The following is a 12,366-nucleotide window of genomic DNA, read 5'->3' as shown; positions in this document are numbered from 1 at the left end:
ATTGATATCCTACATGTTACATTAGTACGTGAAAAACCAACTCCTGCTATTCCTTTTGACTTCAGTCACAGCAATAACTTGACAATAGATTTTTGTGTCTTTACCTGAACAGACCGCTCCCTGCTCATATGTGGTGTGCGAGCAGCTGTGGTGATTGTTTTATTAATTGGGATCGCTGTCTATTTTGCTTGGAAGAAAAAGAAATGCCATAAAGCTGAAAGTTCTGCCGACAACCTTGAATGATGAAATATTAAGAGAACTCTGTTGTAATAGTAGAAAATTCTGCATTTGAACTTTTATTTTCTGAAACCAATACCTTAGTGTCACCTCTCACCTGATGTGATTGGCCATGTGTCTTTCTGGATGCAAAAACAGGGTTCAGAGTGGAAACTCTCTTCCTTTTTAGTCTTCTAAAATTCACTTTTTAGCAGCTGACTGTGAATACTTTCCTTAAAAAAACAGGTCTGTGATTGTTTTCTGCATTTGTATCACTGTGGAAGCTCAAATAGAACAAAAGTTATTTATTGTAACCAGTGCTTGAAGAGGGCCGGTATGCACCAGTACACAGTACCAGCACCTCAACATTTTACTCTCTTGCGTACTGGGACCTTTTTTTGTCTACAGGCACTTCTCACAAGCTGCCATAATTTCCTCTGCCCTTTCCATATGAAGTTCTCTGGGCACTACGTGACACCCACCTGTTCCTGATCTTGCTTCCATGCTAAACTGTCAGCGGAGAGAGACGAGGGAGAAGAGAAGCTCGGGTGCCTTTCAAGCAGCCATGTGCAAAAAGTAGCTTGTCAATGTCTGGGGATGCTGGGGACATGTCTCCATCACTTTTTGAAAGCTTTTATTAAAAATGTTCTGAAAAACACCTTGTAAGAAATTTAAGAAATGAAACAAAAAAGTAACTTAAAACAAGCTGCTGATTACGGCAATCAGAGAGTATGATTATATTCCATTATATAATTGTTTTTATTATTATTTTTAATCAGATGCCATTGGAGGAAATTCCCTGCTGCTCAAACTCCAAAAAGCCCTGCCAGATAATTTAGACAGAAATTACTCAACACTACTTTCACCCCACTAGTTTTCTGTGTGTTTGTGCATGTTTAATATGTCTGATCATGTCCAACTATCCTTATCCCAAACAAGAAAAAACATAAAGAAAACAAATGTGTCATTTTAGAAAATATAATAAATACAGAAAAGCTGTTTTTATGTAATATTGGAGTAAATATGCTCAAAAGTTAGTGAAACATGTAAACCCTCATTGATTTTCTACTGTTTATCTTTGTCCTGACAGTGGAGATAACAAAAAGTTTCTCAACTGCTTCTGGGAAATCATGTTTAAGTATGTTTGTGTACAGAACCACGGTGGGAGGAGGGCAGATGAGACAGTTGGGAGGTGAAGTGGAGGTGTGGCAGGAGGGTGGATAAAAGGAGATTATTGCGGAGAAACAGTCTACATTGACAGCGGACCAGGATCAGGTAGGAGGATGAGTAGGACTCTGCTGTGGATGCTGGCCTCTCTGGCCTTTGCTTCTCTCACTTCCCTGACTGATGGAGTTCCACTGTAAGTAGACCTGTCTTAACTTTACACATTCCCCCTGAACGTGAATTAGTTAATGGAAAACAGAGCTAGAATATCCTGTTTGTTTGTTTGTTTGTTCAGATTGCAAATTATTCTTGGTTAAACTGCAATGGGAGAAATGATTATATCAAGGGGTTCTCTGCCTATCTATACAATTTAAAAATTATATAGCAGTGTTAATTTTGGCAGGCAATTTAGATTTAGTCTTTAGACAAAAATGCTGCAGGTCTGCAGGCATTCTGTAGTACAGTGCTTACCATCTGAAAAAAACTGAAGCATCTGCATCTTCAGCAGCTCCTTGTTTGCAGTTTGATCAGGCTATGCTGTAGGTTGTACTTACTAATATTACCATTAAAATTACAGCATTGCCATAGAATGCCAGCAATGCCACAATTTAGGGCTTAAATGATGCCAGAAAGATGCCCTAGATTTTGTTCAGAATTTGCACAGTAAAGCATTACGCCAGACGCATCAAACAAAGACTAGAGCCATGATGAAATGTTGCATTGATCGAGTGCTGGATCTTAATCAAGATAATCAATAGATTACTCATTATGTGGAAAGTCCATGAGCAATACATGTGTTGGGGGGTGGAGTGGGGGGGTTCTTGTGAAATACTAGAAATGTTCCCCTTGTAAGGCAAATAAAAAAAACATTCAGATGGAAAACCCATACTCAGTAAGGCCAGTACTTATGACAGAGAAAAAAATTGTCGTTCTTCTTTTTAAGGAGTCACACACTAAAAAGGTTAGGAATCAATTCTCTAAGAGATCCATGCATATAACCTTTGTACAATTAAATAAACAAATACATCTGTAAATCATGTGTATTCACAGTGTCAACCCTACATTTCTATGTGTGTGGTTTGAAGTCCAAAATACATCAGTAAGTACATCCTGAACAGTATGTGATCCTTTCTGTACGACTATATTCTTTCTTTCTTGTTGCAGGCAGGTGATGTCTGCCCCCAACTTGTTGCGGGTAGGAACAGCAGAAAACATCTTTGTGGAGTGTCAAGACTGCACAGGAGCAGACATTAGGGTTGAAATCCTTGTGATGAACCATCCAACCAAAACCAAAAAGCTGTCATCCACATCTGTGACCCTCACCAGCGCAAATAACTTCCAAGACCTCGGACAAATAAAGGTAATGTAGAAATCGTGAATTATATGTTACTGATACTTAATTTCTAAAATACATTTCTGATATTACATATATTTTAAAGCCTGAATTTATCATTTAGACTAAATTAATTTTCTATTATTACTACAAACGGATTTTGAAATTTAGCATCTATAACTACATGATATACTCCTCACAACTGCTTTTGTCTCTTCATACTGGTTTCAGATCCCTGCTGGTGACTTCAGTAAGGATCCCAACATGAAGCAGTATGTGTACCTACAAGCTCAGTTCCCTGACCGACTGCTGGAGAAAGTCGTCTTGGTGTCCTTCCAGTCCGGGTACATATTCATCCAGACTGACAAGACCCTCTACACCCCCAACAGCAAAGGTGAGTTCAATACTCCATCAGTGCTGAAGAACACAACTGCCTCTACCTCTACCTGTCTACCTGTGAGACATTAATGTAGAAAATATATCACACTATATATTTTTATCAGTTTCACTAAAGCAACATATATCCACATAGATAAACCATCCTTCAGCAGCAAAATTAACTTCTTTCGCTCTCTATGTCAGTTCATTACAGGATGTTTGCAGTGACCCCCCGTATGGAGCCTGTAGAGAGAGACGACGCAACCCAAACTGATGCTTCAATTGCCATTGAGATTGTGGTATTGTATTGTATTTTTGATAAGCACAGACATGATGAGATATCACAAATGCTAAACCGTAGAAAACAGTAGATGCTGACCAGGCTCGTGGATTGTAGAAAAATATAGCATTGATTTCCTAAATGAATGTCATGACTCACTGTTAAGGTTGTTTTATACTGTTTATATTTAGACCCCTGAAGGCATAATTATGCCACTTGATCCAGTCTCTCTGAAATCAGGGCTCCACTCTGGAGATTACCAACTTGCTGAAATTGTCAGGTGACTATTATATTTTAATTACATTTCTATACATTGTGTTCTTTAGTGGTGAATTTACATTTTAACATTGATAACAAGTTAATTTGAATAAATACTGATATAGGATATTTTAACATGTTTATATTATGTATTATACAATTAATTTCCATGTTGTTAATTTAGTGTTTGTACTAAACAAAAATGAATTTAGTCAGACAGTGTTTAAAGTGTCGAGACACACTGAATCCTCAGTACACACACACTAAGCAAAATTAGACCTGCTAAAAGGTAATTATCTTAGCAAAGTAGCAATAACTGCCATCTTTGCTTTTGACTCTAGTGGAAATCATGCAATTATTGTGGTAAAGGTTAATTTAAACTACACATTTGATGATATCAAAGCAATAGTTTGACATTTTGGGAAATGCTTATCGTTTTCTGAATCAGATGATAAGACTGATACCGCTGTCATGTCATGTCCATTAATTATAAAGGCAGCAGCCAGGACAGGTTATTTTAGCTTAGCATAACGACGGGAAGCAGGAGAAACAGCTAGCCTGGCTCTGTCCAAATGTTACATGTTAAATTTAACAGTGACCCCAGGAAATTACTGTTCCCAGCCAAGAAAAGGTATGCACTTAACCCCTATAAAACAGCTAATAGTCGTTTACTTTACAGATTAAACAAAGTGATATAATATGTTAGTCTTTTCCTTCTAACTCTTCTAACCTTTTCTTCTAAACCTCAGATGCTGCTCTCTGTAGGACAGTATAAATACCAAGTCCATTGTAGCAGATAATTTGTGTAACAAATAATTAACTTAAACTTCAAGTCTGATTCCCTGTTTCTAAATGCTGTGAACAATTAAATTTTTTGCTTCATAACTGAAATATGTGTTCTTCTGTGTGCCTGTGTTTAGTCCTGGACTGTGGAAGGTGGTGGCGAAGTTTCACAGCAACCCACAGCAGAGCTATACTGCAGAGTTCGAGGTCAAAGAATATGGTAAGTCCTTCATTACCTGAATTTTTATTTATAACCTACATAACATTCAGTGTCTTTTTACCTGATTGGACACACAAAACAACTCATTTATTTTTACAGTGCTGCCAAGTTTTGAGGTTAAACTGACACCTGCGAGCGCCTTCTTCTACGTGGACGCTGAAGAGCTCACCGTCAACATCAAAGCTACGTAAGTTAAAGATTTTGTTTTGTAGCTTTAGAGACCAAATTTGATAAGTAGAGTGCTTGAAGTAGAAAATAAAGGGTGGTGTTCAGGCATTGTGTTGGTGCTCTTTTTTGTCTATAGGTAATTTTTTGTGTTGTTACATTTTTTTTTCACTTCATTGTGGGCTTAAACACGTCCTTCTCTGGTGGTTTTAGGTATTTGTTTGGTGAAGAGGTGGATGGGACAGCCTACGTGGTATTTGGGGTTATGCAAGAGGGTCAAAAGAAGAGCTTTCAAAGTTCTCTTCAGAGAGTGCCGGTGAGCACAAACTTTTGCTGAATTTCTGTGTCATTTTCTGAGTTGATTGGTTATTCTGTCATGTACAGTGTTTTACAGCTTGGCCTTTACCAGCGCTTCAAAATCTGCAAGTCTTCAAAACATTAAACATGTAGGATTTCCTGTTATTCAGACATGCAGTTAATTTAGTTAAATTGTTACATCTCTATCTACAGTTAGTAAGTAATTAAGTATTTAGCATGTTAAGAATAAAGCCAGGCTGATATAATAATAAACCTCCAACTGTTCACTGACTGTATGTCAAGACACATTTTTATATGATGTCACATTAGATCACGAGAGGTAACGGAGTGGCCTCACTGAAGAGAGAGCACATCACACAGACCTTCTCAGACATCACAAAGCTGGTGGGGAGCTCCATATTTGTAGCTGTCAGTGTGCTGACGGAGAGCGGTAAGAAAGAGAGACTGTGTTTGTGTCTGTTCAGGTGTGATTCTTATTCAGCAGCTTAAAGGGGCAAAGTAACCATCAGTATTATTAGTGCCTAAATTTTTCCAAACAAAAACAAGAGGTAAAAAAAATATAAAGAAGTCACATCAGGATGTGTTTTGTTGTATCAGTTAATCAAGAAAAAAAGTGAATAAAAAAGGCTCTTGTAATCAGTTTGTGAGAATGTGTTTGTGATTCTGTGTCAACTCGCAGGTGGTGAAATGGTGGAGGCCGAGTTGAGAAATATCCAGATTGTCACATCACCTTACACCATCCACTTCAAGAGAACTCCCAAATATTTCAAACCAGGAATGTCCTTTGATGTTGCGGTAAAGTACTTCTTTAGATTTAAATTAATTGATAGAAGTAGTATTTAGTTAATAAAATAGTTTTGTTTAATAAAATCACTTACAGAAAACATTTCACTACAGTTTTTTTGAAAACAGATACCAGTATAACCTCGATTAAAATGAGATTCCAGAGAAAAAGATAAATTCACCTATTAACAATTGGGTCATGACCTACATCTATACAACTATATATATCTAAATCATAATACTTAGTGCACAGTTAGTGCAGTTTCCAGAACGAATCTAATAGTTTTAGTTTAATAAGTGTTTTATTAATACAGATGTTTTCTGATCACCTGTGTTTCTGATGGCAGGTTGAAGTTGTGAATCCAGATGAATCTCCGGCACAAGGTGTTGAAGTGGTGGTCAATCCAGGTCAAGTGCGGGGCTCCACCGCAGCCAATGGCATGGCAAGGCTTACCATCAATACAGAAGCAAGGAATGACAGACTGATAATCACTGTAAGTCTCTGAAATATTTGACCCTTTTTGAATTGTGGTCCGTTTAGCAAATGGAAGCTTAAACTTACATTAATCAGCATTTTTGATTGTAGTGGTAAATCAAGCAAAGCTATCACCAAACTCTGCAGCTCTATGAAGATGTTTAACTTAGCTTATGGTTTTGGCTCTGTGACACATTTATTGTACAGTATGCAAATAGTGAACATACTGAGCATCTCCAAGCTAAAGATCAAGATATCTTTGGTGTGTACCGAAACAGAGCTGAAGGGGAGTGAATATTTGACTTTGGAGTCTTGTTTCTGGCCACCTGTCCAGTCAAATATGCTAATGTTGTTCTGTGTCTGCTGGATATTAAAGTAGATGTTTTTGCTAACATGTTAGCCATACCAACTTCACAATCCAGTGGCAGTGGTTAGAGGTTGTGTGTGTTGATGTTTTTCTGCACCCTGGTGCAAAATCTAATACAGGTTGGAGTAACATAAAGAGAACAGAGAAAGACAGACAAAAACGTGCAACATTCTTAAATATAGTTGAGTTGTAATTGAGTTTTACTGTACACAATTAAATGGCAATATTTATTCCAGCACTGAAATGAAACATGTAGCATGCCAAATGCAGACTCAAAAACTTTGCATCTGGCAATAATGACCATGGGCAGCTACTATATGAACATAATTTTGATGTTGTTTTTTTTGTTCCATTAAGTGATTTATCAGTAGGCTAAGCTGTGAAAGGCAAGGCAATGATAAGAGATAGACTTAATAGTTTCATGTATCATTTAATTCAGCTGTTGGTGTTTGCTTACTTGTGTGTCTTTAATTGCAGGCAAAGACCAGTAATCCTCGTATTTTACCTGAAAGGCAAGCAACAGCCACCATGACAGCTCTCCCATATACCACCAAAGGCAACAACTACATCCACATAGGTGAGGAACATCCTGAAATAATGCCAGATGTTAAAAAAAAGGTGATGATGGGGGTAGAAGTGAAATAGTATGTACCATGTACTAGATCTTTTCAGTGTCGAGCACTCATCAGAAAATGTCATTGATTTCAGGTGTGGATACAGCTGAGCTTAAATTAGGAGAAAACCTGAAAATCAACCTCAACCTCAACCGGCAGGCAAATCAAGACCATGACATCACATACCTGGTGAGAGAGGTTTTACAGCTGTACACGTGCACATACAGTATATGACTCTTTTTATTGTATCCCACAACCTGTGTAGTATTTAAACTCATGTCGGATAAGTGCTCGTGTTCAAATCTGTGTCCCTAGATCCTGAGCAGAGGTCAGCTGGTAAAAAGTGGCCGCTACAGGACAAGAGGCCAAGTACTGATTTCTCTGATAGTTCCCATTTCCAAAGAAATGCTGCCATCGTTCCGCATCATAGCCTACTACCATACAAATGATAATGAAGTGGTATCAGACTCAATTTGGGTGGATGTCAAGGACTCCTGCATGGGTTCGGTGAGACAAACAACACTGATGTAGCAGAGTTTAACTAAGTGGATAAACAAGACAAGTAAATTGTTTAATTCTAGGACACATTTTTATGTGTAAAACTGCTTTAACAATGATTCACTGATTGACCTCCCCTCCACATTTAGCTGAAGCTGGAATCATCGAGACCTGCTCCATCCTATGAGCCTCGTAGGATGTTTGGTCTGAAGGTCACTGGAGATCCAGGAGCCACAGTGGGACTGGTGGCAGTTGACAAAGGGGTCTACGTCCTAAACAACAAGCACCGACTCACCCAGAAAAAGGCAATTTCTTTATCTTTAAAAGAAAATTCAAAGGGGTTTAATTTAAAAATCAAAAATGATATCTGGTATTCATTTGTCCTGCACATACTGTAATCCTAAACCTTGTCTGTTTGTATTTCTGTGTGTGAATGACTCAGGTGTGGGATATTGTAGAGAAGTATGATACAGGCTGCACACCAGGTGGAGGGAAGGACGGTATGAGTGTGTTCTATGATGCTGGGCTGTTGTTTGAGTCCAACACGGCTTCTGGGACTCCTTACAGACAAGGTGACACTACTTTACTTTTCCCTTCCCAGATCATGCCCTCTTCAGTTGTACCATTAAGATATCACTAGTTAGGAGAAGTGGCTGTGGAAGTTTGGGGCTTTTGTATTCATCCATGTTTTCCATTTCCATCTTGGCTTCAGTAGTGAACCATAGTGATTGTCACATGAGCTGATCATAGTTCACTCTGTGTTGTTAGTGCAGTTTTTTTTCCAAATAACACATTTAAACAATGTTTAAAATTTTCCAAGAATGAGGTCTGCAAGATACAATTTTTCCCCACACCCATGCATCCAACCAGATAAATCTTAATTTGATTTTAAGATGACATCAATTACACCCTGCAGAGATCAAGTTTAGGTCCAACCTGTCATGATTTGTGGAGTTGAGCAGGTTGGAGGACCCAAATGCAGGACACGAAGGCTAGCAGGTGCAGTTCAGTGATTTATTTAAGGCAACAAAAGGCGAGCACGCTTACAGTGGTTGATTGACAGAGTCCAAAAACCAAGGTTGTCCAACAGAAATCCAAAATGAGCAGGGAAACACAACAAGTGAGGCAAACCACAAGGGAACATACTGCAGCACTGGGTGACAACAAACAATGACAAGACAGAAACACCAGGTATATATACACAGAGACTAACGAGCAGGGCGGGAGCAACACAGGTGACAGACATGAGGCTAACGAGGCACAGGTAGGCAGAGAGAGAGCGGGGGGGGGAAACAGAGACAGACATGCAGAGGGATCACTGGGGTAACAGACATGACAAAGGTTACTAAACACTAGATAACAGACAAGACAACCCCAAAACCCAACAGACTAAAACAACAGATAATAAAACTGACTAAAAGTACAGAACATGACATGGCAGACAGGCAGAGTGTGACACAACCTTGTTTGGTTCTTGTGAAGATCTTGTCTGTGTTGCATTTCCAGAATTGAAATGTCCGGCCCCCAGCAGGAGGAAAAGATCCGCTACTATAATGGACGTCACCACCAGTTTAGGTAAGAACCACAGCGATAAACTACCAAAAAAAACGCATATTCATTCATCTTCTGTCTCACAGCTCAGGCTCTCCAAAATGTTTGTAGTGACTTTAACAATACTCCTTTTGCCATGCTGTATATTAAGGCTGAGCTGAAACTTAAGTTTCATACAATTTCTTATTTCTAGGGTCCAAGCACTGAGCAAATTTTCAATGTTGAACAGAAATTTGGGCAAAAAAGCCTTAAGACCTTGATGATGCGATATAATGAAATGCTGTTGCCCTGATGACGCAGTATTTGCCATGAGGTGAAGTTGTTGTAACTTGAGTGTACATTGTTCTATCTGTGCCAAATTTCCCGTTTCATAAGAGTCCCGGCCTGAGGTCATTGTGAATCTGTATATTGTTCGGTCTTTGATAATTCTGTTTCAAAATCAAATTGGAAAACCAAAATAAAGCAGACATCAGTCTTTTGTTTTATTGTTTTATAACCAAAACGGTTATTGATTTTGATATTTAATGTGACCGATTTGTGTACCCAGTAAGCTGCTTGTGGAAATAACAAAAATGAGGCTCAACTTTCAGTAGGCTTCACAGTGAAACTCACTTTATGCGTGTACTGGGACAGAAGTAGGAATGCTTCAGAACTTGCCTGAGAATCCTCTGGTTTTTAAGATTTCTTCAGTTTCAATGTAATTCACTGATAATTGTCAATACATCCAACGGTACACAGCAAAAATGAAGTTATTAGTTCATTCATAAACAGTTCCGCAAACTGTTTATGAATGAATGATTGTGCCACCTACTCTGAACAGGAAGTAAGCTTTGTGTGATAGTCCTCATTTGATTTAGGTGAATTTTTCTGGAAGTGGAACACGACCGGTAAATAGAGGCTGTTCTCAGCACCACGTAGTGGACATAGAAAGTAACATTGAACCAGTCTGTACAGCACCTAAACGCATGAAAACAGAAACACGTTGACCAATATCCATCGATGACTGCCGTGTACCAAGCAAGATTATATTTTTCATTAGTTTTTATTTAGTTTTTATTTTTTGTTTTCAATTTAAGTTTAGTTTTAATTTTTTTTAATTAAGTTTTTAACGTGGGTTTGCTAGCTTAGTTTAGTGTTTATGTTTTGAAAATGTTTAGTTTTTTATTAGTTTCAGTGTTAGTTTTAGTCTTTCTCGCTGCAGGATGCCAAGCTCAGTTCAGTTTAGTTCAGTCCAATTTAGTTTTTTCACCAAACATTAAAATACAAGTACAATCATAAGAAATAATGCAGATTTGTAAAAATGTTTACCCTTTTTAAAGCTATCTGAAGCTTGTACATTGGGGCCCAAACACTAAGTGTGTATGTATGTGTGTGTGTATATATATATATATATATATATATATATATATATATATATATATATATATATATATATATATATATATATATATATATATATATATATATATATATATATATATATATATATATATATATATATATATATATATATACACACACATTGTCTAAATAAATAAATGAAGCAGATGCAACCTACAGTATAATTTCTAACCCACATACAGAAAACCCTAAGAGCTAAACTACCCTCATCCTACTACCCAGTGGTCCCAAGAATTCATTACATCATTCTTGGTTAAATAGGTGAAATACAATAAATGGAGGTGAAATACAATTGATTGACAGCTAAGAAACTGGAAGAAAGCGGAGGCTTTCCCTTGGAGTCACAAACAACAGGTCCCTTGCACCCTGAAGGCAAGTCTGACTGGAAAGCAGTTTAAAATCTAAACCTTTCTTTATTAAAGAATAGGTATTAAAACAATGTGAAGCACAAAGAGACAGGTTGGCTAAGATATCAATAAAACACACACTAGCTGACATGTAGTCAATATAATGACCAGCAGACACATTAACCCAGTGCTATGGGAGCTCACAGTCAATGTACTAGGGGCAAGTTCATCTCACATGCAAGATGAGCTCTAAGCCAGACCATCGGAACAGAACTAAACAAAAGAAGGAAAAGAAAACCACTAAGATAGTGACTCACTACCTGCAATCCAAACTAAACTAAACACAACTCTATACAGTTGTTGAACTTATATTATTTTCTCCACATGTATGAATAAAAGATAATACAAAACATGTTCAAATCCCACCAACTACGCAGCTGATCCCTACCTGGGTCTCCCTAATGTTACATGGGCCTCTTCTCATAATAGCGGTCGCCACCTGCTACTCTGCGGCCAGACACCGCCCTGACCCCGGGCTGTCTTGACGGATAACGCATTCGTGGCAGGACACCCGCGGCTCACCAACAGGTGCCTATCTCTCGGGCTGGTCCGGTCCAGACCAACTGCCCCGCAACGTCAGTTTACCCAGCTTCATATCCCCTCGAAATGTAGACTTATTTAGGGCCTATAAAATAAATAAACAAAAACTAAGAACATTTACTCTTTCATTTTAGTTAGTTTTGCAAACCGACAATACAGTTTTAGTTAGTTAAGCCTTGTTTTTTTTTTTATTTCGGTTAATGACAATGTTTTTTCACATCTAGTTTTCGTGATTCCGTTCGTCTTCGTTAACGATAATAACCTTGCCGTGTACCCCAAGATGTGGGAAGGTACTAGGGCCTGTTATAGCTGCTTGCAGCTTTAATGAGTTTGGTTTTCCTTATTTGAAAATATTTTATTTACAACTTTCCTGGTCACTGTTCTCCCTGGAACTCCATACGTTCTCACCTCTGTTTCTCTTCCATAACCCTCTTTTTTTCCCCCAGTGAGTAAATATAATGACCAACTGCAACGTGACTGTTGTTTGGATGCCATGAGGGACACCCCAGTTTCATACACTTGTGAGAGGCGCAGCGAGTACATCGTGGACGGTGCCGCCTGTGTGGAGGCCTTCCTGCACTGCTGCAAGGAGATTGAAAGCCAGCGAGCTGAGAA

At 38.3% G+C, this 12,366-nt stretch overlaps 1 protein-coding gene across 1 annotated transcript in view; it reads left to right on the top strand.

Moving 5' to 3' along the window:
• Positions 1 to 1,415: 1,415 nt before the first annotated feature.
• Positions 1,416 to 12,366, top strand: part of LOC119899478 (complement C3-like) — a 23,265-nt gene continuing 12,314 nt past the window's right edge. The window contains exons 1-18 of the mRNA XM_038714039.1: positions 1,416 to 1,576; positions 2,545 to 2,740; positions 2,945 to 3,107; positions 3,296 to 3,390; positions 3,563 to 3,651; positions 4,550 to 4,632; positions 4,732 to 4,819; positions 5,011 to 5,113; positions 5,425 to 5,545; positions 5,795 to 5,910; positions 6,246 to 6,392; positions 7,218 to 7,317; positions 7,449 to 7,543; positions 7,670 to 7,861; positions 8,002 to 8,157; positions 8,295 to 8,424; positions 9,359 to 9,427; positions 12,198 to 12,366. The exon at positions 12,198 to 12,366 is cut by the window's right edge and continues 29 nt beyond it. Coding sequence (XP_038569967.1) covers positions 1,500 to 1,576; positions 2,545 to 2,740; positions 2,945 to 3,107; positions 3,296 to 3,390; positions 3,563 to 3,651; positions 4,550 to 4,632; positions 4,732 to 4,819; positions 5,011 to 5,113; positions 5,425 to 5,545; positions 5,795 to 5,910; positions 6,246 to 6,392; positions 7,218 to 7,317; positions 7,449 to 7,543; positions 7,670 to 7,861; positions 8,002 to 8,157; positions 8,295 to 8,424; positions 9,359 to 9,427; positions 12,198 to 12,366 — 2,189 coding nt within the window. The 5' untranslated portion in view covers positions 1,416 to 1,499. The remainder of the gene's footprint in view (positions 1,577 to 2,544; positions 2,741 to 2,944; positions 3,108 to 3,295; positions 3,391 to 3,562; positions 3,652 to 4,549; positions 4,633 to 4,731; positions 4,820 to 5,010; positions 5,114 to 5,424; positions 5,546 to 5,794; positions 5,911 to 6,245; positions 6,393 to 7,217; positions 7,318 to 7,448; positions 7,544 to 7,669; positions 7,862 to 8,001; positions 8,158 to 8,294; positions 8,425 to 9,358; positions 9,428 to 12,197) is intronic.

This window comes from Micropterus salmoides, unplaced genomic scaffold (assembly GCF_014851395.1).
Source record: "Micropterus salmoides isolate LMB-PRFRI ecotype aquatic unplaced genomic scaffold, ASM1485139v1 Ms_hic_scaffold_12, whole genome shotgun sequence".
NCBI classification, from domain to species: domain Eukaryota; kingdom Metazoa; phylum Chordata; class Actinopteri; order Centrarchiformes; family Centrarchidae; genus Micropterus; species Micropterus salmoides.
This window is presented reverse-complemented; position numbering and strand designations above follow the sequence as displayed.